This window comes from Urocampus carinirostris, chromosome 10, assembly GCF_059441175.1.
Source record: "Urocampus carinirostris isolate Australia breed hairy pipefish chromosome 10, RoL_Ucar_1.0, whole genome shotgun sequence".
In the NCBI taxonomy this organism is placed as follows: domain Eukaryota; kingdom Metazoa; phylum Chordata; class Actinopteri; order Syngnathiformes; family Syngnathidae; genus Urocampus; species Urocampus carinirostris.
In genome coordinates this window covers 38,227,737-38,255,252 of record NC_142358.1, presented here as the reverse complement: position 1 = coordinate 38,255,252, position 27,516 = coordinate 38,227,737, and the positions used below count along the sequence as shown (strand labels likewise).

General features: G+C 40.9%; 1 protein-coding gene and 1 long non-coding RNA gene across 2 annotated transcripts in view; one reads left to right on the top strand and one right to left on the bottom strand.

Moving 5' to 3' along the window:
• The window catches only part of LOC148358872 (uncharacterized), a 288,823-nt gene that overhangs the window by 128,853 nt on the left and 132,454 nt on the right, over positions 1–27,516 (bottom strand). The window lies entirely within an intron of this gene.
• On the top strand, positions 1,811–26,073 carry taok1a (TAO kinase 1a). The gene is made up of 20 exons (XM_088345446.1): positions 1,811–2,480; positions 12,819–13,075; positions 14,208–14,279; positions 14,365–14,466; positions 14,567–14,612; positions 14,697–14,793; positions 14,906–15,019; positions 15,098–15,189; positions 15,269–15,362; positions 15,448–15,529; positions 15,599–15,766; positions 15,840–16,040; positions 16,295–16,423; positions 16,570–16,806; positions 16,883–17,011; positions 17,416–17,619; positions 17,722–17,961; positions 18,357–18,569; positions 21,490–21,672; positions 22,786–26,073. The coding sequence occupies exons 2-20, from the start codon at positions 12,944–12,946 to the stop codon at positions 23,338–23,340; spliced, it is 3,090 nt and encodes a 1,029-aa protein (XP_088201572.1). The 5' UTR covers positions 1,811–2,480; positions 12,819–12,943; the 3' UTR covers positions 23,341–26,073.

The window sequence follows — 27,516 nt, the reverse complement described above, 5'->3', positions numbered from 1 at the left end:
CCTACCCAACAAACTGGACGCCCAATGCATACAATATTTTACATACACGAAATGGTTTAAATAAAATAAAATGAAATAAAATGATGGCAAGGTACAGACAAACAATGTCAGGAAAGGAACCTGAGGGGGGTTCATCCACACTGATTTTGCGGGTTGGTGATTTAACAACAATCTTACCAAGCATTTTGTCGTTTAAGTCTACTCAAAAAAGAAGAACTTCGTGGATCAGGCTGCGGAGTATATGAAAGATACATTTGATGGGGCTGCACCAAAATTATGCAATTAGTACATTATTCACAAATAAATTGGATGTGGCACATCAGGATAACATGTAAAATATTACTTAAAAAGAAAAATAAGATGGGTCAGTGGGTTGTGTTGGGTTGAGTTGTGTTGGGTTTGGTTGGGTTGGTTTAGGTTGGGTTTGGTTGGATTTGGTTGGTTGGGGTGATTGGGTTGTTTGGGCTGATTGGGTTGGTTGGATCCCTGAACCACTAAGGTTGTAGGAGGTACAATTTTCTGTGGTGTTTTGGGCAAGTACAGCCTGGTGGCGCCAATCCCTCTCCAGGCCAACATACTACGTTGCAAAAATGTCTATCCTAACATTGTTGTGTTTTTTTTTGTTTTTACTTCTTTAAGTCTTTCACTTAATTTCATGTTTTATTATAATATCATGTCAAGAGGGCAGCACGGCGACACAGTGGTTAGCGTGTGCAGCACAGTTCTGAGGTCATGAGATGGAACCTCCTGTGTGGAGTTTGCATGTTCTCCCCGTGCTTGCGTGAATTTCCTCCGGGGACTCCGGTTTCCAAAAACATGTATGTTAGGTTAATTGGCCGGTACAAATTGTCCCTAGGTGTGAATGAATGAGCGAATTGTCTGTCCCTGTGTGCCCTGTAACTGGCTGGCAACCAGTTGAGGGTGTCCCCTGCCCACTGCCCGATGATTGCTGGGATGGGCTCCAGCACCCCCGCGACCCTACTGAGGATAAGCGGTGCAGACAATGGATGGATGGATAATGTCACGACCAGGGTTGGGCAGGGTTACTTTAACGTGATTACTTTCAATTACTTTTGGATTACTCCAATACCAAATATGCTAATAAAAGACAAAAGAACTAAATATGAATAAAAGTACTACATTTTGTGCAGGCTTGGGGAGTAACGGAATACATGGAACGGCAAAAATGATGTCGGCAAGCTGTTTGGATTTATTTTCACTTTGTTTCTGTCGCATTTTATGTTAGTTTTGACGGAGATCAAAGCCAGGAGAGAAAGCTTACCACGTGTTGTGAGTCATCATTTTATATATATTTAGTTTCTTTTGTCTTTTATTAGCATATTTGTTATTGGAGTAATCCAAAAGTAATTGAAAGTAATCCAGTTAAAGTAATCCTACCCAACCATGCCTATAACTGGCTGGCAACCAGTTCAGGGTGTCCCCTGCCCACTGCCCGAAGTTAGCTGGGATAGGCTCCAGCACCACCGCGACCCTACTCAGGATAAGCGGTGCAGATAATGGATGGATGGATGGATAATGTCACGACCCACTGTTGTAGACTGACTTAACTTAAACCAATTGATCACTTTTCAAATATTGGTAACTAATTTATGAAAAAAGGTAAAATAATACGGAAAAACAAAATCAAGATGGTTAAAAACAGGGATTAGCTCTATCCAGGAAGTCGCGATCTATGCACAGTAGAGCCCCCTACTGGACGATACATTTATTTACGCAATCATCGACTGTAAGAATTTTGTTTAAAGTTAATAAATCGGAGAAAAAAGAAGCGGCAACAGTGGCAGTTGAATATATACTACAAAATAAGCATTTTGTGTAAAAAGAGCTCTTGGACTAGAACGTCTCCTCGTGTTTGCGGATCAGAGAGAGTATCGTGCAACAGGCAGGGCGGAACTGTAACGAGTGCGTCGAAGCGAGACAGGCGGACGCTGGATCCTCTCGCTTCCGTCCACCCAAGTCGAAGTTGGGCACGCTGACGCCATCGGGATCTTTTGGGGGGCTGGCGTACCCCAAACTCACCGTGGATCCCACTAAAACTCATTTAAAAGCCCATTTCGGGCGCCGCCAGTGACGTTTCTTTGCCCTCAACTTGTTTTTTTTCTTTTGGACGACAAGGGAGGCGGCGGAGTCAGCCGTTGGCAGCCATCTTTAGACCTGCCTTGCTCGGGAGTGGGATTCGATCCGGATTCGCTCGGGATACGACCATTCTCACAAACACTTTACATCGGACTGTGCGGATTTTTTTCCCCTATTTTTGAAGCCAAACTCAGGCGTCCCCATGAGGCTATCAAGTGACAGCGTAGAGAAGAGTAATAATCCCACGACACGCTAACTAACTCGAACACTGGTGGCAAAAGGATGAAAACGGAAAGAAAAGTTGTTTTGGGGGTGTAAATTGTCTTGGATATTGACGACATTTCTTCAACGACGCCCGAGAACTGGCCTGTCAGAGAGGAGTGGTGAGTTCCAACTTAGCTAACGCGGCTAAGCTAACCTAGCAAACATCAACTTCCAAACGTCGTATTCGTCTCCAACGGACTCCGAGTAAATATCCTAATATCCCACTCGTAAACGCCGAATAACACGCTCGTTTAAAAGAAAGAAAGCGTATTTCTGAGTTAGTTTCATCATAGGAGACGTTACTTATTCTTGCTAACGTCAAAGTTAGGTGCTTGCTAACATCACAGCCCAACTGGCTACGTTTGAGTCGAGCGATCCGCTTTATTGTCATCATTGTGCTTTGTATCGCAGTTAAATGGCGTTTATTTCCACGAGTGTCTGTCGTGAAAAGTGACAAGGATAAGATAATCTCTAAATCTACTTGTGTTGCAACTTAACTCGGGGTTGGGGGGTTACTTAGTAACAGTAATCTTGTTTGGCTGGGTCAGAGTTAGCAATAACCTGATAATGACCAAAAAATGCCGAAAAAAATTGTTCAAACGTCATATTGTTAGATATAACTAAATTGTGAATATGCTTAATTGCTGTTAAGTGTCGAGGGAAATTGTTCAAACCCCACATTGTTTATTTGCTGTTAATAGTGTCAATAAAATTGTTAAAAAAAAAACTGATAATAATCACGATATGAATGTCTCATCTCATTAGCTACACCGCTTATCCTCAGTAGGGTCGCGGGGGTGCTGGAGCCCTTCTCAGCAACCATCGGGCAGTGGGCAGGGGACAAGTCAAGTCATTTTTATTTGTGTAGCCCTAAATCACGAAGAGTCTCAAACTCAGGCGTCCCCATGAGGCTATCAAGTAACAGCGTAGAGAAGAGTAATAATCCCACGACACGCTAACGATATGAATGTTTTTTGTGTAATTACCTTGATAATAATTTAGATTTATGGTTGGGATCATTACTACCAACATAAACATTGTTATACTTTGATCTAAACACGGGTTTGTTAATAGTGACGTCCCAACATTGAAATATTCTAGCCCCAGAATTTCAAAGATTTTCCATTTGTTGATTTCCAAAAGTGGTATTTTAACCCTACGTTGAAATAAATGGTAAATGTTCCGCATTTATATAGCGCTTTTCAAGTCAATGAAGACCTCCCAAAGCACTTTACAATGCGCTTCACACTTACCCATTCACACACACTCGCACCAATAGCTGCCATGCAAGGCGCCGACCTGCTTACTGGGGGCATTAGGGATTCAGTTTCTTCCCCAAGGACACTTTGACATATAACACGGAGGAGCCGGGAATCGAAACTGCGATCTCTTGATCCCAAGACGAGCGCTCTAACTCCTGAGCGAATAGTACAGATTAATTGTCTATATTGACTTTAATTATAATGTCATGTACATTGTTTCAACAGAAGTAGACATGGTAGGCTATCTATCTATCTACCTTGGTCATACCCCTCATGAGGGGTGACCGACAGCAAGACAAACACATACAATAACAAGAAAATAAAAAGGCGGGGAAAAATAGCTCGAAACACACAAAATATTTTGGACCATGACCAACCCAAACAGGTTAGGCACCCCGGCAACTAAGTTGGTCATGCTTTCGTCCCTCCAGGTGAAACGGGACACAAAAAAGTGGCCGTGTCACTCGGTTGACACAACACACTCTTCTGTTCAACAGCAGGGCCCGAAAGCTTTCACTGGTTTACCCCTGCCGCATCATACAGGTGCCCTGCCCATCCCTTAAAACGCGTCCAAACATCCCACTATTCTTTTACAACACCTCTCCACTCATTCCTATCACCAATAAGAGCTCTAGCTTCCACTAGATTTAGAATACATGATAGGCTACTAAATTATAATCATGAATACCAGACTTAGTTAAGTCAGTGCTTTTAGACTGGTCAAAATGTAAATTTATCAGAAAATAGTGCAATCGAAAATGGTGCAATGACATTACTTGATAGTAAGTTGAAAAAAATGCTAGGGGTAGATGGGCAATATTGACAACGTAGAGCTTGTAGACTGGCCTAAATTGTAAGTGCATCAGAAAATAGAGAGATGAAAACTAGTGCAGTGAAATTAGCACTGATATTGTGCTTATAAGCATTAAATAAAAGGCTTTAAGAAAAAATCAAAGAAAAGGGAATATTAGTATAGGCAATAGTTACAAGACAGTGCTTAAAGACTTGCCTAAATTGAAAGTGCATCAGAAAAACATTCGCCTCTACTTCTTGTTAAATAAGAAGAGATTAAATATGATTCTAAGCTTTTCTATACATAAAAAGTCCATAAACCAGTGGAACATGGAGGAGACCTGTATGTGAAAGACCCAAAAAAGTAAATTATGTCAATAAAAGCATAACCTTCCCCTGCTTATACTGAAGAATATGTTAACCAATAAATTTAAATTAAAAAAAAAAATGCTCCTTTGGTTTGTAAGAAAGGGTGGCCATTTTTAATAGAGGAACACTTAAAATAAGGTCCTTATCTCGAAAAATTGAAAGACTTATTTTCCTTCTGTTCTGGCAATCCCTAGTTTCTATTCAGCATATATTTTGTGTAACGCAACCATTAGCCACTTTAACAAATACTGTGCAATAATTTGAGATCACTTGCATTCATGCTGCATCTAATTGCTAGTGTGACAGATGTTAACTAGTAATGATGACATTGTGGACGCAACTATTAGCTGCTCATGCTAGTTTATTTTCCTAATCAACAAACTTTGAAACAAAGTGTTTCCATTGAAGTCCATTTAGAGTCTTTCACTTAAAATGTTCCTTTTTTTCTGTCAGTAAAACCTGAAAAAAGGTGGCTTTGTGCTAATAAGTCACCATGTTTTTAAGGAAATGTGATCATAACTTTTTTGGGTAAAACATGATATTTTTAGGAGATAGTTATGATAGATAGATAGACATTTTATTCATCCCCGTAGGGGAATTCGCACTTCCAGCAGTATCCTTGTGTTGAAAAATAAAATAAAAGATGTAGAATACAAAGATACCCAATATAACGTGTTGATATAGAGTATTTAAATAGTGCTACAGAAAATACACACTGTAATAAGAATAGGGTAAGATGCAAATATGAGGGTGGGGTTTAATGCGGGCTTTTACTCCCGCGGGTGGAGTTAAAGAGCCTCATGGCAAGAGGAAGAAATGATGTCAGTCTGGTTATTTTTTTTAACATCATAAATTCGTAACCAGTTTTTTAATCATAAATTATTAAAAAGTAATACTTATACCCTTTTAAATTTGTATGTATTACGATGAGAAAAATAATTCTGCCATCTTCCACACGGTACTATTCAGAGTAATTAAGATTGGTTTTAAAATCAACTACAAACAATCAAATATTGTAAAATACTGAAAATGAGCAAAATTATATTTCATTATAGCACTTATTATGAAGGGGCGGTGGGAAGGGGGCTTAGGGCTTCTTCAAAAATTACTTTGAAATGACATTCTTTTGAATTTTCTGTCAATTTTCTCATGCACCCCAGAGTTCTTTCGTATTTCCCCTTTTTAAAACCACTGATCTCATCATATGCTAGGTTCATTTCTGCTAGTTGATAAGCTCTAATGTTTTTCACGATAGCACAATATCACCAAGAGTCACGTGTCCTCGTCTTGAATATATGTCAAAGAGGAAAAATTGACATTTCCGCTCCTTGATCACAAAATATTCTGGCTTCATTTTACTTGTGTTCTTGACCAAGCTTTTAAATTCCTAAGCTATTATACACACAAAGGAAGTGTAGCACCAATTGCCCTATAGATTTTGAGAACAGGAAGTGGGGAGAAATGCGGCATAGGGAAGGCTCACGTTGGGAATACCAAGCCTCCAGCTCAGTTGTCTCGTCCTGCCACATTCTTGTACAACCGTGCACCGCGGTGCAAAAAGGTGTCGCGTGTGTTTGCGCGAGTCGTCCTATTTCACGCTCGTTGGCTCCGAATACCCGTCACGCAGTGTCGCAACAGAGCTAATCCACTCCACGACAATCGTTGTTTGGGATGATGGCAATAAAAAAAAGCAGTCACCGGTATTAGGATTCATGGAGACGCATGCATTTCTTTCATAAACCAGCTACCAGGTGTCTTGATAACATGTCTGTGGTGTGCCCTCTATAAGGACTGAAGAAAATTATACTGTAGTTTAAGGGCGGAGCTGTCTATTTAGTCAGCCAGGCTTCACTATGCCAGGCGAAAGGAGAACCTGGTTTTCATTACAATGACCGTTCCTTGGCTAACGGTCATCTCTTCTGCCTCATTTCAGGTTGTTTCTATCGACCGGCTGTCGACTTCTTTGAGCATGACGCACGTTTAAAGTGTGGCAAACAAGTATGCGGCAAAGATATCGAAAACATTTTTGTGGTGCATGGGCAATCATCAAAGCACACACACACCCTGTGAATTATTTGCTGTTTGTTTTTATTACGTAATTCCGACATACAGGAATTTCCAACCTCATCATGTCATGGGCTTGACATGTATTTTTTTTTTTTGGTATTTTTGAGAAATGGAAGTGCTGAAAAGCTTGCTCGTAGGCGTTTAAGAGGTCTCGAGGACATTATTTTGCACCTGAGTGTTATTCCAAGTCTTTTGATTTTGGGTATCAGTTGATGAGTCCCCTGCCTCTGGAGTTTTCTTTGAAATAAAGCATTCCAGAATGCTACCATATAAACACGTTTTTTTTTTCATATAACTAAAAAATAATTTAAAGTTTGGGTGTGCGTTACACGAGGTTTTACGGAAGTATTTAAGAAATGATTGATCAGTCTAAAAATATCGCTGAGCACAATCGCACAACATTGGATGCAAAGGAATTTGAACCCAGTTCGCGGTGGTAAGAGCAGCGAATCCTAATCATCGGACCACCAGTGATAAAAATGTCATACAAAAGGCATTAGATTTGATCTCATCACACTATTTTGGAGAGACAAATGTTGGAGAATGGAGAAAACGGAAAGTCGTTCTAATAATATAAATAAACGCAAAAAAGCATGAGGAAAACAGCTCTTTCGTGTATCTGATGATGAATCTGACCTTGAAAGACATTAAATAAATACACTGTAAATTTCCTGTAGGTATTCTGATTGTAGTTTTCATTGTCAATTGATGAATACTAAGGTGCCGGTTGGATTTATAACACAATTCTCGATCATTGTGATCCTACAAGTATAGCGATCTGTTATAATTGATGATTGCTATTTAATTTTCTTATCTAAAAAATAAGCAACTCAAATCATACATTTCTGGGACGGTAAACCATGAATGATGTCAGTCAGTCAGAGGCTGACATTTATTTTAGCTGAGACAATTAAAACATGACATGTACATCGTGCAACAGGTTTACGGCTACAAAATGTCACGAACTGAAATGACACTGTAACACAAATGTGGTCCTCTAATGATCTTATTTACAGTTAACAATGTAAAATGATAAAATAATTCAAATCTTCTAAAAGAAAAAAATAGTACAAATCTAAGCTATCAAATTTAAATCAAGATCTTTCAAATTCAATATGTTTTTTTCAAAACCCTGTGCTGCAAGTAAACATTGCTGTGAGGTGATGCTTTAAGGTAATAAAATACAATCTTGGTGCAAAATCTGCCTCTAAAAACAGCTGAACTGTGATCCCTGGATTGCAGATAAAACCTTCTGTTCGCGTTCCCCGATTTTTACGTACCGGATATGACGATTACGGGGAGAAAGGTTAATTTTTATAAATCGCCAAAGATAAAATCACAATACATACCCCTACTTTTTGTACACTGATAAATTATATAATTTTTTTGTAATATCTGAACTTGAATCCAGGGCCTTCGCCATCTTTTTAAAGTTGTGAAGGATTCAGTTTTGGGAGATGAAAATACAATTTCTTGAACTGAGGTGCTACTTCTCCCAGGCAGCCAAAGAAAAGTCTTGTGACTCCCTCCCCGACTCTGCATATGTTTGCATATGAGCCACACTAGCCCAAAAGAACCTTTACTGGTGACCATTTACAAGCTACATTTGTAAGGCAGTAGCAAGAGAGGCCATAAATAACCCAGTGCTAACTGCATGGTTGCTTTGACAGGACAGAAGTTCTTGACCTCGTCAACACCGCCAACTGTTTGTAATTTTAAACAAAAAACAAGAAAAATCAGCATTTGCCAACATGAAGTACTTCCATGACTTTTTTTCCCCCGCCAAGAGCTTAAATGGGTTAGAAAGATGACGGGATCCTTGCTTTCGATACCAAAGAAAATCACTAGTTGATTGGGAGTTTGCGGGTTGTATTCTTCCCAAGAGGGTACAGGTTTGACGAGAAGTCCATTCATTGGAATGCTTTGTCTCAGTTAGCAATCTTAACAAGTGAGGCAGTGTGCTGTCACCTCGGGACCTTTTGTCCGGGTGACATTGGTCAGTCCGCATACCAATGGCAGCGGCTGTATGAGGTGAGGAGTTTCAGGGCACAGCCCTCCTGGTCTCATGACTGGTTGACATCTTATGATGGCAACCAACTTAATATTGTGCTCCTCCAGGGATGTCGTCGAACTCTGAAGTAGACATCCCAGTTGGTATTGCATATGTATTAGCGATTTAAAACGAGTTCAATGGGAGTTTAAAGCCGTATGATTACAATATCTAAAGCATTTATCTTTTTTTTTGTTAACTTGGAGAGAATCTGAGAAAATGATGGATAGTTGGTAGCTAGCCTCAGGAAGAGACCAAGTGCGGTTAATCTTATTGCTGGCGCTTGGGAGGAAAAACTCATGTCTGGGGTGACAAGTGACATTAAGTTACCTGTTTACTCAAAAGTCAGTCAACAAGAAATACAACCAAGTTTCCCTATTATTCATTCCAAAATGACTTTGTGTTCCTGATCACCTTCTGTTTACAAAATTTTTAGGACAGACTCTCACATACGGATACGATTTGGGTGTTAGGTCTGCTTCTACTAAGTCTCGCTAACCATGTTTGTCGCCTCCTTGTGACAATTCCTTACTTCTTTCGTCCTGAGCGGTAACTATAGCAGGGAGACCAAAAAACGACACATCACACCTTCCACTTTCATTTGAACAGCCTATGACGTGACAGTGTAGACCAGTGTTTTTCAACCCTTTTTGAACCAAGGTTTATTTATAAAAAAGTTCCAAGGCACACCACACAGTCTGTCGAAAATGTTTGAAAATGAATTTATGTCAAATATTTCACTGTACTACCTCATAAGCAGATAATTAGTATATAAGAAGAAGAAAATATTTAAAATAAAAACTAATTATGTCTTTTATTTATGTTTTATTTTTTTACAGTGCAATCTTAAACCGCTTTGTTAAACAAATTAAGTTAAGTGTACTGTGCTACCTCATGAGCAGACAATTAGTATATAAAAAGTATATTAAATCCTACTACCACCTACTGATCTGGATGACTATAACAGTTCCTCGTCTGATCATATCAGAAATACTGAATAATGACCTGATTTTTTGGGAGGATGAAATTGGGCAAATTCCAGCGGTACACTAACAAGGTCTCACGGCACACTAGTTTGCCCGGCACACTGGTTGGAAAACCCTGGTGTAGACAAATGATAACATCAAACTGCGTCTGTTGGACTCATCCAGAATGGCTGACTGTCTACATACGGTTTTGGCGTCACACAAAAACAATCCATTTGTGCTCTTCATATCAAAAGCTAAAGGCAACGACCACAAATGACATGAAATGATCTGCATTTATATAGCGCTTTTCAAGTCAAGCCGGAATTCGAACTGGGATCCCTTGATCCCAAGACAGGCGCTCTACCTCCTGAGCTACTGCCGCCCCAAATGTGTAATACGTACTATTATTGACCCTTCTGCTTTTGAGGAGGATGCTACTCTGCGTCACACGCTTTATCTCTTTGCAACTGGTGGCACACTTCTGTGCTGTTGCTACGTCCTCACACGCACACACACACTTAAAGAAAACAAATTTGTATTCATATGTAGGGATGTCAAGACTAGGAATTTCAGGAGACGATTATTTCTCACGCAAATAATCACATTTGACAAAGCTATTATCCTCCCCCCAAAAAATCCCTTCTGCACTATATGCAGGGATCAGAATTTTCCGCGGATCCGCGGATTTCCGCTGTTTTTGAACCCCAAAGGCATTCCGACTTTTTCACTTTTTCTCTTGCGTAGCAAACAAATTCAAAATCCGACTGTCTCACTCTTTCCTTTATTGCTCTGGCGCACCCTGGCGGCCCTTAGAAAAATTGGCCGCATTGTCGCACAAGCTGCAGGGACTGAACTGCATTTGAACTTATCTTACAGTATTTACAAAAAAATCAGTTATGTGGGCAAATTATTTTAATCTTCTAAAAATGTTACTTAAATGATAAATATAAGCATGGTTTTGGACAAGTAAATTGCCTAAAACCCAGGTTTGGGGGGGGGGGGGGGGTGGCGGTGGGGGGGCTCCGCCCTGGTTTATTCCTGGACGCTGGCTATTTCAGCTGAAAATGAAAATCTCCATTCTGATCCCTGTATATGCTTCTATGATAATCTCAGCTTAATATTACATCGAATGTACACCTTAATAAAAAAGAGAAACATAATGGTCTGGAAATCAAGTCAGTAAATAATCATAAAATAACTATACACTTAACATTCTGTTCCTTTTATTAAAACACATGCAACAGTGCAGAATTTTAGGCTTTTAGGTTAAAACATTTTGAGGAACAATGCACATGTGAGGTGACAAGTCATAAGGTCTTTGACTCAACTTTTCAGTAATAAAGTGCAAAATTGAACAAACCGCGAAAATGAGGTGCACAGATGAGGAAAAAAATACTGTAATTTCAACACACACACTTAAATTGAATGCAGCAATGGAACAGATACATGTCTCTTTGCTTCTCTTCAAGTTTAAAGTTTCAACATATTTAAGGTGAATGGTGCAACTAACAGCAGCAGACAAACGTCTCGTTTCTAAAAGTTCTTGCGCTTTGAAAATAAAGACTGGTAAATCGTAAAAGGAGGAATGTAAATAAATAAACATACAGTTTCTCTTAGAGACTGTCATTCATTTTGCCTGGTGCGTCGTACAGGTTATCAAACTTGTACAGCTTTTCTCTGAACGCTGGTTTGTCGACCGCATTGAACATCAGCATTTAATTACCAATGTACCGTGTAATACAATCTGTTAGTGTGCATCCTGTTTTTATGTTGTGACTCGAGTATAAACTCCACGTACATCCAGGGTTGGGTAGGGTTACTTTAACTGGATTAGTTACAATTACTTTTGGATTACTCCAATACCAAATATGCTAATAAAAGACAAAAGAAACTAAATATGAATAAAATGACTACATTTTGTGCAGGCCTAGGGGGTAACGGAATACATGGAACGGCAAATATGATGTCGGCAAGCTGTTTGGATTGATTTTCATTTTGTTTCTGTCGCATTTTATGTTAGTTTTGCCGGTGATCAAAGAGATCAAAGCCAGGAGAGAAAGCTTACCACGTGTTGAGTCATCATTTTATTCATATTTAGTTTCTTTTTTCTTTTATTAGCATATTTGGTATTGGAGTCATCCAAAAGTAATTGAAAGTAATCCAGTTAAAGTAACCCTACCCAACCCTGCGTATATCTAATTAATGGCAGCCACTCCAGCAGCTCCCGTGTTATTTTCGATTGTTCTCGATTATTCTCAGCTCAGGGATGCTGCTGGAAATGTGAATTTCCCTTCGGGGATGAACAAAGTATCTATCTATCTATCTATCTATCTTAACAAGCTGCAACCCCAGTTTTTTTTTTGGCCATTCTTCCTTTGCTGAATCGCTTGTCGAATTTTTACCAGGTGACTGGACTCCAAATGCTGCTTGAGATTAGTTGTGTTAGCTCCTTTCACTGGCAACTTCTTGAAACAAAATTTGCTGTCCCCTCCCTTTTCTATTTTGGGGGCTACCGCTGTCCCACGGTATAAACTCAAAATGTGTATAAAGTGCATCTAAATCCCCTAATTGTCCCGGAATTTGAATGTGTGCCATGTGGGTGCAATTAATGATCAGTCGTTGGATATTGCAGACCGCAATTGCATACCAGTGGTGGCAACAGGAATCGAACCCAGTTAGCGATGGTGAGAGTGCCGAAGCTCAACCACCAGGCCTCATAATCCTTTTTGTGTGTCTTTTGTATCTCTAGTGCTCTAGTGGATGAGATTCTGTGCTTGCCCCTGCCGTTTTCCTGGTTTGATCCCTGTTACATCCAATGTTATACAATTGTGATCATGATATATTATGACTGATGGATCGGTAAACAAATAGCCCTGAAGTATAACTATGTACATTTTCATAAAAATCGGTTCAGCCATTTAACACACTCATTTTTTTTTCTGCTTTCAGTGGTGACCACATATGAGACGCCAGTCCTGCAGATGAGCCATCGGTGGGGGCTTTTTAGTCGCTGTCGCAGACCCAGATAGTTTGGCGGCAGCGGCATCACGCCCCCACCCCAAAATACTCCCACTATGCCCAACAGCAGTCGGACGGGGAGCCTAAAGGACCCCGAAATTGCCGAGCTCTTTTTCAAGGAAGATCCGGAGAAGCTCTTCTCTGACCTGCGAGAGATTGGGCATGGCAGTTTTGGCGCCGTCTATTTTGTGAGTCTTTCCCTCACCTCCCTCAATCCTTGAGGTTTTTTTGCACAACAAATATTTCTTAAAAGTAGGAATTCTGACTAAAGGTAAGATCGGGCCTAAAATATTCAGCCCGAACCGACCCGAGTCGCAGGTATATAAACCCGAACCTGCCGAAACCCGACGGATTAACTTGATTTGATAAAGGAGCCCAAAATAAACCCGAAGCCTAAAATTGCCGCTAATTGCTTCTAATTCTAACAAGCACAGTTGGCTTAACTGTGAATTTCCATCAAGGTCTTAGTGTAATTTACCCCCAAAACACTGCTCACAGAATTGGGGACTCAAATATTGAATTCTCCTGAGACATGGAATAAGAACAGGGTTCAAACGGGTTCTTGAAAATGCTTGAATTATATGATCTGTTTTAAAGCACTGAAAAGTGCATGAGTTTGGGGTAAAGTGCTTGTAAATGCTTGAAATTGTTGCCATATTTCTCAAGTCTGCTTAAAATTGATGCCAATACTGCTTTCTGGTGGCTATGCCATTGTATTTCTTTTCATTAATGGCAGCTGACTTTAGTTTGTATGGCATTGTCCAATGGATGCTTTACCTAAACAGGGCAGTATGAATTGTGTATTAGTGCAAGGATTCTGTATCAATTATTGACATTTATTATGGGTCATGGGAAAATTCAACGTGGCTTTTCCCAGTGGTAAATTGTAATGGGAAGAACTTCCTACAATTGTCTAAGTAAGTTACATATTTCTGTCATTTTAACCCAACACCTATATGAGGAGGGATTTGTCCCAAAAACAAATATATTCACGATTTACTGTACTCGATGTCTAAAAATCACATGTCTTAATAATTGCACACGCAAAATTAAAATCCTACATGCTCTGCAAATTACATCACTCACACCGGATTTCTTCTTTTAAAGGTATTGGAGAAATTGGCTTTAAACTCCTTAAAAATTGCTTGAATTGGGCAATGGAAAGGGTTTACTAACACTGTAGAATTCAAATGCTATCTAAAAGATTAATTGGTTATGAAATAATTGTTTTCAATTGATTGATGTTAGTTGTAGCACCTGTAAAACATAAATTCTCTTCTTTATAGAGAATAATAGCTTCCTGTTTGCTTTATCTTTCAGGCTCAGGATGTGCGAACAAGTGAGGTGGTGGCCATCAAGAAGATGTCCTACAGCGGAAAGCAGTCCAGTGAGGTACAGCTCTCGAGTGCTTTTACCACAGTCATTATGTGGCTTTTTTGTTTTCCATCTGTCTCAAATTCCTCCTACACTCCTTCAGAAATGGCAAGACATAATCAAGGAGGTAAAATTCCTGCAGAGAATACAACACCCAAACAGCATCGAGTACAAAGGATGCTATCTGCGAGAGCACACGGCTTGGGTAAGAAACAAACATGAAGAGGTTTATGGTTCGATGGTGTCTTAGATGCTTTTTAATGAAATAACTCATCCTTTATTATCCCGGTTTGTTTACATTATAGCTTGTGATGGAGTATTGTTTAGGCTCTGCCTCAGACCTTTTAGAAGGTAAGCCAAAATGGAACAAATCTGACACGAATTCATGACTTCTGGATTTACAACGCCGCCGATTGTTTTGTTTACGATCTCCAGTGCACAAAAAGCCCCTACAAGAGGTTGAAATTGCTGCGATTACCCACGGTGCTCTTCAAGGTTTGGCCTATCTTCATTCCCACAAAATGATTCACCGGTGAGTGTTCAGGAGCGTGTCGCAAGCGCCGATGGCCTCGGGCCTTCTGTCTTGCGTACAGAGCGGTTATCTTTCCCCCTCACCCCCTTCCGTTTGTGTGTGTGTTTGACAGAGATATCAAGGCAGGAAACATCCTGCTGACAGAGCCAGGCCAGGTGAAGCTTGCTGATTTCGGCTCGGCGTCCATCGCATGCCCTGCCAACTCCTTTGTCGGCACGCCATATTGGTATGTGGAATAACGTGAGCGTTGACACTAAGTGCAGTATCATAAAAATAATTTTTATTTACGTTTTTGCGCTGTTAGGATGGCCCCAGAGGTGATACTGGCAATGGATGAGGGCCAGTATGATGGCAAGGTGGACATTTGGTCTTTAGGAATAACCTGCATTGAATTGGGTACAATGATTGACAAACTGATGCATCAAAATGTTGGTCATTTTATTTTTTGCTAACTTGTTTTTTTTCTGGTTTGTAGCTGAGAGAAAGCCTCCACTATTCAATATGAATGCCATGAGTGCCTTATATCACATAGCACAGAATGAGAGCCCCATGCTGCAGTCCAGTGAATGGTGATTTTCTGTTTCAATTCCTTTTCATGGTTTTTACACAAATATGAAAAAGTAACCCTTTGTTTCTTGTGTTCACTTTATTTAGGACGGATTATTTCAGAAATTTTGTAGATTCTTGTCTTCAGAAATGTCCCCAAGATAGGCCGACTTCCGAGGAGCTCTTAAAGGTCAGCATTGATATTTACTGACAAGGAATAATGACTATTCTTCAACTCAGGATTATGTTCTTTCTTTAGCACGCATTTGTCCAGCGTGAACGACCCGAGTCAGTTCTACTTGATCTAATTAATCGGACGAAAGATGCAGTGCGAGAGTTGGACAATTTGCAGTATCGCAAAATGAAGAAAATCTTGTTTCATGAAGCCCACAATGGCCCGACAACAGAGGTTGCGGACGAGGAGGAGGTCGGTCAATTCTTCCATCCCTTTTATTGTTATAAATTGAGCATTCGTTCATGACATCATGTTCTATTTTTAGGAGCCAGAACATAGCGTCGGCAGAACGGGCACAGTGAACAGTGTGGGGAGCAACCAGTCCATTCCCAGTATGTCTATTAGTGCAAGCTCCCAGAGCAGCTCTGTCAACAGCTTGACAGATGCTGCAGATGACAAAAGCGAGGTGGACATGGAGGGGGACCACACTGTCATGTCCAACAGCTCTGTCATAAATCTCAAACCGGTAATACAAGTGTTTTAACTTCGGGAATAGTTTTTATCACAAATATGTTAATTAGAAGAAATATTATTTACGATGTTGTTTTATGTTAAAAATAGATTTCCAGTGTATTAATAAGTAGCTTTTTTTGAGGTGTGGAAGAGATAATTGGAGTGAATTGTCCATGGTTTTATCTTCCCTTTTTATTTGGTGAATTTATTGTAATTTTTTTTTATTGCCTTGTGTTTGAACACACAAATGTATTGCTTAACTTTCAGGAGAAAGGATCACACAAGAACGATTCAGAACCTCATGCGCGGTCAACTGAGGCTCAGTCCCAGCCTGCCAATGCCCCGCGTCCGAAACGGAACCGTGAACACTTTGCGACAATACGCACAGCCTCAGTGGTAATGATTTTTTTACTCTTCTGTTTTCAATGTGACCATACAAAGCGTTTTGAGCATTAACTTTTCACTTAAATATCCAAACGTCAGTGATGGTTTATACTCTCAGTCGTTGAATATTAAGTTCCTTCCAACCATTTTTTCACCAGCTTACACGGCAGATTAAGGAGCATGAGCAGGACTCGGAATTAAGGGAGCAGATCTTAGGCTACAAGCGAATGCGGCGGCAGCATCAGAAGCAGCTTATGGCCCTGGAGAACAAGCTCAAGGCAGAGATGGATGAGCACCGACTGCGACTTGATAAGGAGCTGGAGAACCAGAGGAACAGTTTTGCACAGGAGATGGAAAAGCTGGTCAAAAAGCACCAAGTTTCAATGGAGAAAGATGTATGCTAGTTTTCAAGCAGTTTTTTGTAAGGCAGCATTCTTGACACAACCCTCGTTACAGTTTTTCTCTTTACAGACAAAAACATTCAGCAATGATGAGAAAAAATTCCATCAGCACATCCAGAGTAAGCAAAAGAAAGAACTCAACAGTTTCCTTGAATCACAGAAGCGCGAGTACAAACTGCGCAAGGAACAACTAAAAGAGGTAGTGGATCCTAACAGACGACTCAAGAAACGACAACAGGAGCATTTATTTATATAAATATGCCACAACAAGGCACACTTGGTTACTATTGTATGTGTTGCTTTATTTGATTTAAATGCATGAGCAGGAATTTTTTTTGTACAGAAAGTTGCTGTAAAATTGAGATTTTTAAGTTATTAATGTGCTATGTGGCTCAACACAGCCGAAGAGTATTATTATACATATATTTATAGTAATTTTCCATTTCTGTGTTTGTGGTTTATTACAACAGACTATGTCACCATCACAGTAAAAGAATGCATTTGTCAAACAAGGACCCCCTGTACTTTCGAAAAGCACATACTATTCTGTCAACACTTCAGAGGGTGTTATGATGTCACCTGCAATTTGGTTTCTCCTTGTAGGAGCTGAACGAAAACCAATCAACGCCCAAGAAAGAAAAGCAGGAGTGGTTATCCAAGCAGAAGGAGAATTTCCAGCACTTCCAAGCCGAAGAGGAGGCCAACCTGCAGCGCAGACAAAGGCAGTATCTGGAATTGGAGTCTCGAAGGTTCAAACGGAGAATCTTGATAGCTCGCCACAACATCGAGCAAGATTTAGTTCGTGAGGTTAGTAGGTCATTGTCGTTGAGACCCTATGGCACTTGTAATCACTAGTCAGCATACTTTCTATTACACCACTCATGTTTTTCACCTGTTACCCAAAACCAGGAGCTGAACAAACGTCAGACCCAGAAAGAGCAGGAACATGCCATGCTCCTGCGGCACCACGAATCCATGCAAGAGCTGGAGTTCCGCCAACTCAACACCATCCAGAGGACGCGGGCCGATCTCATCCGAACGCAACACCAGACCGAGCTCACCAATCAACAGGAGTACAACAAGAGGCGGGAGAGGGAGCTGCGACGCAAGCACGTTATGGAAGTTCGCCAGCAACCCAAAAGCCTCAAGGTGAGAGGTGCAATACCTGCGCGCCTGGGCTGTCCAATGAACGAAATTCAAACCAGTATCAAAAATGTAGAAGGATGCAGGTCAATAACCTTTTTTGTTCCTCGATAGATGTTTTAAGCAACTGTGGCTCTCATTTTACTTGTCAACTTTCAAGAGCTGTATTGTGCCCTTTATCCTCTCTCACTTCAATTTGCCTGTCAATTTTGGCTTCCATTATCAAGCCTGTTTTATGGGAAAAAACAAATACTTTTTGTGTTCCTGCTTGGAAATATTGTTTAGGTATTTGAGCAATTTCTTTGTAAGTACTGTAGTCCCATTAACATTTTATGGTGTAGTTTAATGACAACAAGTTAGGTCCATAAAGAGAGGTTTTGACAGTAATTCTCCTTCAACAGTCCAAAGAGCTACAGATCAAGAAGCAATTCCAGGACACATGCAAGATCCAGACCCGGCAGTACAAGGCGCTGAGGAACCACCTGCTGGACACCACACCAAAGTCCGAGCACAAGGCTGTGCTCAAACGCCTGAAGCAGGAGCAGCACCGAAAACTGGCCATCTTAGCCGAGCAGTACGACCACTCCATTAATGAGATGCTGTCCACCCAAGCGGTTAGTTCAATTAGGCCGCGAATACGCTGTGTTAGTGTTCGATTTTTTTCCCCTGAATTTTGCTTAACCGATAGGATATCTTGCCGTTACTAAGAATCACAATCACCTCTATTGACATTTGTGTTGCCACAACCAAATTGGGGTTTCACTCCATTTTGGCAAGTATACAGTATACAAAAAGAATAGAATTTACTTTTATTGTCATTCTTTGTAACCATGAGACACTTCACCACGTGGACCGACAATACCCCGCTGACATACATTTTGACCAAACCAAGACTTGATGCGTGTGAACAGCGGTGGGTAGCGAAGCTAGCTGCATACAATTTTGACTTGAAGTACATTCTCGGCCTAAAGAACATCGTAGCCGACGCTCTGAGCCATGAGCCATTTGGGGCGGCAGTAGCTCAGGAGGTAGAGCGCTCGTCTTGGGATCAAGGGATCCCAGTTCTAATCCCGGCTTGTCCGTGTTACATGTCGAAGTGTCCTTGGGTAAGACACTGAACCCCTAATACCCCCAATAAGCAGGTTAGCGTCTTACATGGCTACAATACAAGGCCGCTATTGGGAAATGTGAAGCACACTGTAAAGCGCTTTGGGAAGTCATTGACTTGATAAGCGCTATATAAATGCAGATCATTTCATTTCCATTTGTACGGTCATGTGTGGGTCATTGCCTTGTTACCGAGCCCTATACCTCACTGTTGGACCAGGTCAACGGGGTGAACAACAGTACTGTGCAAGAGGTGTTCAGAGTATCCAACAATTGTCACGCTTTTTTATACTCCTTATTATTATTATTATTTCTATTTTCTCAAATATATACTGTACATAGAAACATTTTGAAGAAATCTAATGGAGCAGTATGGAGTAAGTGAAATTGTTTAATATGCAGATATTGCCCCGGTACCAGTTAAGTGGCCATGGCGTAGGCAGCCGGCCCCAAGACTGAGGTCGCTGGTTGTAGCTTCGGCCAAGTCATACCTAAGACTTACAACATTGGAACCCATTGCCTCCCTGCCTGGCATTAGCCGATGAAATTGGGGGGTTTGGTCACCTAATGACTCCCTACAACAAGTGTTGTGACACATCATTTACAGGACTGTCTCAGAAAATTAAAATATTGTGATAAAGTTCTTTATTTTCTATAATGCAATTAAAAAAACAAAAATGTCATACATTCTGGATTCATTACACATCAACTGAACTATTTCAAGCCTTTTATTATTTTAATATTGCTGAATTTGGCTTACAGCTTAAGAAAACTCAAAAATCCTATCTCAAAATATTAGAATATGAAAAAGTATACAAGTAGGCTATTCAACTAATCACCTGAATCATCTAATTAACTCGAAACACCTTGCGAGGGTTTCCTGAGCCTTAAAAACACTCAGCTTGGTTCAGTAAACTAAATGACAAGTTTGGGGAAGACTGCTGATCTGACTGCTGTCCAGAGGACCATCATTGATACCCTCCATCAGGAGGGTAAGACACAAAAAGAAATTTCTCAAAGAGCAGGCTGTTCACAGAGTGCAGTTTCAAAGCATATCCACAAAAAGTCTGTTGGAAGGGAAAAATGTGGCCGGAAACGCTGCACAACCAAGAGAGATGACCGCAGCCTTAACAAAATTGTGAAGAAGAGCCGCTTCCAGAATTTGAGGGAGCTTCAAAGACAGTGGGCTGAAGCTGGAGTCCAGGTATCAAAAGCCACAGTTCACAGACGTGTCCGGGAAATGGGCTACAATAGCCGTATTCCCATGGTCGAGCCACTTCTGAACTCAAGACAACGGAAGAAGCGTCTGACTTGGGCTATGGAGAAGAAGCACTGGACGGTTGCAGAGTGGTCCAAAGTCCTCTTTTCAGACGAAAGCAAGTTTTGCATTTCATTTGGAAGTCAAGGCGCCAGAGTCTGGAGAAAGGCTGGAGAAGAGCAAAATCCAAGTTGCTTGAAATCCAGTGTGAAGTTCCCACAGTCAGCAATGGTTTGGGGAGCCATGTCAGCTGCTGGTGTTGGTCCACTGTGTTTCATCAAGTCCAGAGTAAATGCAACTGTGTACCAAGAGATTTTAGAGCACTACATGCTTCCATCTGCTGAAAAGCTCTATGGAGATGAGGATTTCATTTTCCAGCATGATCTGGCACCTGCCCACAGTGCCAAAACCACCAGTAACTGGTGCACTGACCATGGCATCACTGTCCTTGATTGGCCTGCTAATTCCCCTGACCTGAACCCCATCGAGAATTTGTGGGGTATAGTTAAGAAGAAGATGAAAGACCCCAGACCTACAAATGCAAATGAGCTGAAGGCCGCTATCGAAGCATCCTGGGCATCAATAACACCTCAGCAATGCCACAGGCTGATTGCCTCCATGCCACGCCGGATTGATGCAGTAATCCGTGCAAAAGGATTCCCAACCAAGTACTGAGTGCATCAATGGACATTTTCAAATGTTTGATTTAGTTTTGCTGTTATAAAATTATTTTTTTACTTGGTCTGAGGAAGTATTCTAATATTTTGAGATAGGATTTTTGAGTTTTTTTCAGCTGTAAGCCAAAATCAGCAATATTCAAATAATAAAAGGCTTGAAATAGTTCAGTTGATGTGTAATGAATCCAGAATGTATGACATTTTTGTTTTTTAAATTGCATTACAGAAAATAAAGAACTTTATCACAATATTCTAATTTTTTGAGACAGTCCTGTAGATAGAACTATCATTGCACTGTGTATGGGAGCTGACCCCTGGTAAGATGAGATAAGGCTAGGAAAAAGAAGATGTCGGGAGACTGGTGATGCATTTATTTTCAGTTCCATGGAAATGTAGGAATAATAAAAATCCTCATGTGTTTAATACATTTGATGTAATGCAAAATGTATTTAGTCGTCAGTACTGACTTAATGATTTCTACTCAATCTTCAGCTTCGTCTAGATGAGACTCAGGAGTCCCAGTGCCAGAGCCTTAGAATGCAACTTCAGCAGGAGCTGGAGCTTCTGAACGCCTATCAGAGCAAGATAAAGATGCAGACTGACGCGCAGCACGAGCGTGAGAGGAAAGACCTAGAAGAGAGGGTATCGCTACGGAGAGCACTACTGGAGCAAAAGGTTTGTTGTTTCAGTTTGTTTGCCGTACAGGGAACCTTGCTGTTTGTGAGGGTAACAAGCTCTGACACAAAGTGCAGTGGTTTCTAATATTTATGCATTTGAAGTATTTATAGCAGATTTTGTTTTATTAAACACAACCAGAAACACATCAAAGGTGGGCTGCGTCATTTAACGAAATAACAATAGCGACCAGAACGCCTTGCAATGAGTTGGCGTGGAGTGTCCGAGGGAGTTATTGCACGAAAGTGAAATCAAGTAATCCAAGCTAACTTATAAAGCGCATATTGAACTAGTCTTGCCCGCACATTTTAGCTTGATTGTTCGCACGTTTGCAGAGCCAGGATAAAAAAGCGAGGCGATGTCAAACTGGCTGTAGATATTTGGGATAAATGCACCTTTACGGAATCCTGAATTAGACCCCACAATTGATCTCAGATTCACGTGGTTCAGTGGACTTGTTTTTGCCTGCCATGTGGGAGAGCGGGTTTAATTCCCAGCCAACGTAATATATATAATATTAATTTTCTATCCGTTCTTAACTTTGTCTTAAGTCTTTTATTACATGTTTATCCTGGAGTACTCCTCCATGATTGGCTACCTTACCGTGGTGGAAGAGTTTGTGTGTCCCAATGATCTTAGGAGGTGTGTTGTCTGGGGGCTTTTAATTGAAGGATATTTGAAAAATGCAATTTATCAAGAAAGTATGTTGAGATGGTATGAAATCCATTAATTTTCTCACGATAGACAGTATAGGTGCCCGATGTATCCCTGAGGATAATCTTAACTTGGTTGTTAACCTGGTCAGGTGCAGGGTAGTTTTACAGAATAAAATACCACAGTAGCCAAGCTGAGCTAAATTTAACGTGCTATGATGCAACAGACTTGAGGCTATCCAGGCTTAATCCCTTGTCTTGGTTTTGTGCAATACCCTCAAGGTGTTTGTGTGTGGTGCCTCCTGCAGATCACTGAAACACAGTGTGGATCAACAGAGCTCAATATTTTGTTGGGTTGTACAGTGTACCAGAACATATTTCCTTCATACCCATCACACCGTTTCAATCCTTGAACCATTTTTTTCCTTGGTTCGGTGTTTGACCGCATATTGCTTTCCAGATCAAGGAGGAGATGATGTCCTTGCAGAACGAACGCATGGAGCGAATCCGCAGCCTGTTGGAGCGTCAAGCGCGAGAGGTGGAAGCGTTTGACTCGGAGAGCATGCGCCTGGGCTTCAGCAACATGGTGCTATCAAACGTCTCCCCCGAAGCCCTCGGCCACAGCTACCCAGGATCGCCTGCAAATTGGGGCGTCCATCTTCAGCAGCAGCCGCCACCGCCCTCCTCCGGGAGCTATCACGGGTCACACTGTAGCGGGGGCAGTTTGGGTGCGGGATCAAACCGCCACGGCAGCCATCGCCATTATCACTCTAGTCCCGGAGGGCCACCGACACCGCAAAGTTGGGGTCAAGGTGTACAAGCTGGCGGGACTCCGCAGCCTTGGGGCCACCCGTCAGCCCCTTCTCTTGTTTCGCGAAGCAGCGCCATCATGCAAAACAGCCCCCAAGGATATGGTAGGACACCGCCCGGGGTCCACAGCGAACAGGGCATGAGCAGGAGTACCAGCGTCACCTCGCAGATATCCAACGGGTCCCACCTGTCTTACACGTCCTAACTAATATACAATTTGTCTTGACCCAGACCGACTTTGGTTCGGGACGTATTGTGATGCCAGCCTGCTGCAATGGCCATCAAGATCCATTTAGAAAGGCCAAAAGTCCTTGCTTGAAGCATTTTTTCCCCCTTTAGTTTAATTCCATTTGTGTGATGGTGGTGCCTTTTCAGATTGTTCGGAAGAAAGTATGGATCTTAAATCCTATGTGCGGGGTTTGAACCGGGAGGGTCCAGTTTCATATGCATAACAACACACTTTGCCGCCCCATTTCAAAGAGCCCTCCTGTCTTTTTGTGTGGTTATAAAGACCGGTGGCCATATGTTTAAAGGTGAAACGAATGTTACGAATCTAACTACCGTTCTATTAGTCCCGTACGACCGCCGGAGCATCTTGTCACTCGGAATCCTTGTGTTCATGCAAGAAGATTTCGTAGGAGACGTACTTGTGGTGAGACTGGAATTTATACACATCCCTGGGCCACAGGTGTCAAGAATGACTAATTCTACAACTGCGCATGCGCAGAGGAAACATCGAGTGGTTAAAGCACAGCCTCTGGCGGTCGGTAGGGAGAAAATAGAATACCTGGGCTAAATAGTAACTGGTTGTGAGCACATATAATAGAATTCTTAGAATCGTTCTTTCTATAAGTCCCAAATATATTCACATATCTACACAATGGTGATGTGCCGAGTAGTCTTATAAACTGTGAGAAGTGGAGAGAAACGTGTAAATACTGCTTTAAAGAAAAAGTCCTTTTAGAGGTGACATATCAGTGTCCACGCTGACACGCCTGCCTTCAAAAACAATCAAAATGAGATCTTGATTTTTATCAGTGCCTTTTTATTCAAGAAAAAAACTGCTGCCTTTTCGAAGCACTTTATGATGAATGCAAGATTTTTTTTTTTACTAATGTTTGATTTTCGGGGGGGCAGAAGCACCTGGTAAACGCGTTGTCGGGATCAGCATCCGGGGTGGAGTGCGCAAGCCGGGTGTATTGGTGTGCGTGAGTCAAAAAAAAGAAAAATGAGCTGAATGTGGGGAGCCGTTAGAGTTGTGGTTTCGTTTGCCGAACACACGGATGGAGATGTAGAGGCGGGTAGCGAGCAGGTAATAGCCATGACCATGACAGCAGGCTGGGAGCCACATCACAGCCGGGGTTTAGGAACATGCGGAACTGACTGAATCAAGCGTGCACAAGTCAGTGATTATGAACAAATTTGGCGTCAAGCACTTAAAAGTCATTGAATTGACTGGAGCTATGTTGTGGTGAGGTAAATAGAATTTGGTTTACCCTTTAAGAAATAAGAGAGCGATTTAATTCTCACAGAGATGTAATAACAAAGATGCATATAATCTTAATGTGTATAACTAAATTAGCATTTTTAAAATTAGATTTTTGTCGGATATATTTCTGGAAAATCTAAACTATCGGAAAAAGGCGATTCGAATGATTATTTAAAACGAATAGTTGTTTTTTTTCGGTTTTCTTACGAGTTCTAAATCGTTTGTGTCAAAAGCTTATATACACCAATATGTTTGCTACGGAAATCCGTAAAGGTAAAATAATTTTAATGACCTGAACAACAGCCTAATTCAATTAATAGAAAACAGTAATTACGGGTTAAAACGAAATGAATACAACCAAGATATTTCATTATATTAATTAGACTGCCACCGCACCTTTGGTATTGGGGCCCCTGGGCCTTGAGTTTGATGCCCTCTGCTTGAAACCAATGGTTTAAAGTGGATCTTTAAGAGAGAGCTGTGCAATTAGGTTCTAATTTATTATTTCAACTACATACAAACAAGACTAGTGAACAAATGCATTGTGTTCTTGTTAGAAAAGCAAATGTTACTGAAATACTTCTCCATTTCTGGGGTAAAATGCAAGCGCCGCTGCCACCTACTGTAGTGGGTAAGTAATTAGAATGTGCAACACCAACCCCCCCATTTAAAATCACGATGGATTGCATTTTAAAACTGGAAATTGACACAATAAATTCAACAAATGTTTTCTTTTTGGAATCCAATCACAAGACGTCAGGTTTCTCTGAATATAGAATTGTAAGGTATCGCTCATTCCACACACCATAAGCCAATGTTTTCGGGACAGCAGAAGCTCACTCCCTCATGCCAACCTTCGCCGATGTTTTCACTTTACTCAGTGGATTGTGTGCTTTTATCGTCAGTTTATCAAACTTTCATTTTTAATGTTAATTCCTTTTAACGTTGCTCTTGGGGGGCCTGTCGGCTCTACTGACTGAACGCAAGATTCTGATTGAGGCAAAAGAGATGGTAAATGTTTTACTGTGGGCCAAACACTGTGCCATTGTTGCCAAAAATCGGGTCACCCCACCCCCCCCCAGGCATCAAAATCCACCACCGATTATTGAACTGTCCCCTCTGATAAAAAGGCCAACACACGCAAAACCCTTCAGTGACCGATAAAGTGAAAGGAGATTGCATTTCTTTTAAAAATGTCAGTATTTTTATTGTTTGTTGGCACATTACCACTACAACTCCTAACCTGTATTAAATTGTATAGATGGTTTTGAGAGTTTATGAAGATGCTAAATGTAAGGAGATTCAAATTGTATTAAGAAAAAAGAAAGATTAAACAGAGTTTAAGAAAAGAATCAAATTACTATTTTGTTTGTATTATATTGTACCATTGTGTTGGCAGGGGGATTATTGAGGAAAAAAAATCAGCTGTAATAAAGTAATTTTAGTATATGAAGTGTTTTGTGTTTTTTTAATACAGTAGTTTTACATATCATGCCACCTTTTAAATTTTCTCCATTTTGGTTGATTGAAAGAAAGAAACAAATGACTACAAGGCTTCAATTTAAAAAGGAATTTCTTAATTTTTCACGAGAGTAATTTTAGTATAAACGGTGCATCATGTTTCTAATTCAAAAGAAATAGCAACAAAATTTACATAAACAAAACCCTGATTAAGTTTAGGAACTTATATGATTTTATTTGTTCGTTCTTTGTTGGGTTTCCTGTATAAAGAATCTATCTAGCTTGGTCATATCCCTCAAGAGGGATGACCGAGAGCAAGACAAACATGTATTCAAAAACAAGGAAAAAGTAGCAAAAAACACAAAATAATTGACCATGGCCAACCCAAATGCACAAATACCCAAACAACTGAAGCACCTCGGCACCAAAGTTGGTCATGCTTTTGTCCCTCCGGATGAAACGGGACACAAGAAAGCGGCCATGTCACTCAGGTTAGGGTGACATAACACTCTCTTCTCTTCAACAGCAGGGCCCGACAGCTTTTGCTGGTTCACCCCCGCTGCATCATACAGGTACCCTGCCCATCACTTAGAACATGTCTAAACATCCCACTATCCTTTTACAACACCTCTCCACTCATTCCTATCACCAACAATAGCTGAAGCTTCCACTATATTTAGAGTTCTTTCCTCTTGGTCTCCTTCCATTGACTTCTGCTCTGTAGATCCTCTTCAACATTCGCTCCTCATCCATCCTCTCCATGCGTCCAAACCAACCGAGTACTCTCTTATCCACACGCTTTTTCAGTTCCACTACTACTCCAGTTCTGACTCTCACGATTTTATTTCTCAATCCATCCAATCTTGTCACTCTTAACATACTCCTTAGACACTTCATCTCAAAAACATGTCATTTCCTTCTCAAATCTGCGTTCAGGCTCCAAGTCTCTGAGCCAGACAACACAGTCGGCACAATCACACTCTCATACAGTCCCTTCTTATCATCCATACTCCTACTTGGTCATCACTTTCCTCAGAGCACCCAAAACCTTGCTTCCTTGATTCACTCTGTGCAATACCTCACACTCCATTCCACCACCTGCAGCCACATCACAACCCAAGTACCTAAAACTTTCAACTTCTTCCAGCACCTGTCCATGCAACATTATTTCAAACGCCATGCCCACTCCATCACGTAAACTCTTCATCACCTTACTCTTCCCAACATTCACACATAACTTCTATAACGCATATCACACTTTTCCAAACTCCATTACCAGTCTTCTCAATGTTTCCTCAGATAAAGAATACCTCACAAAACTAAAAGTTAATTAACTTGACTTTTCTTAGTATGTATATGTGTGAATGTCAATTTCATTTCATCACAATGTAAAACGTTTTTATTGTAATAAAGGAAATAAGGAAAAAGTTT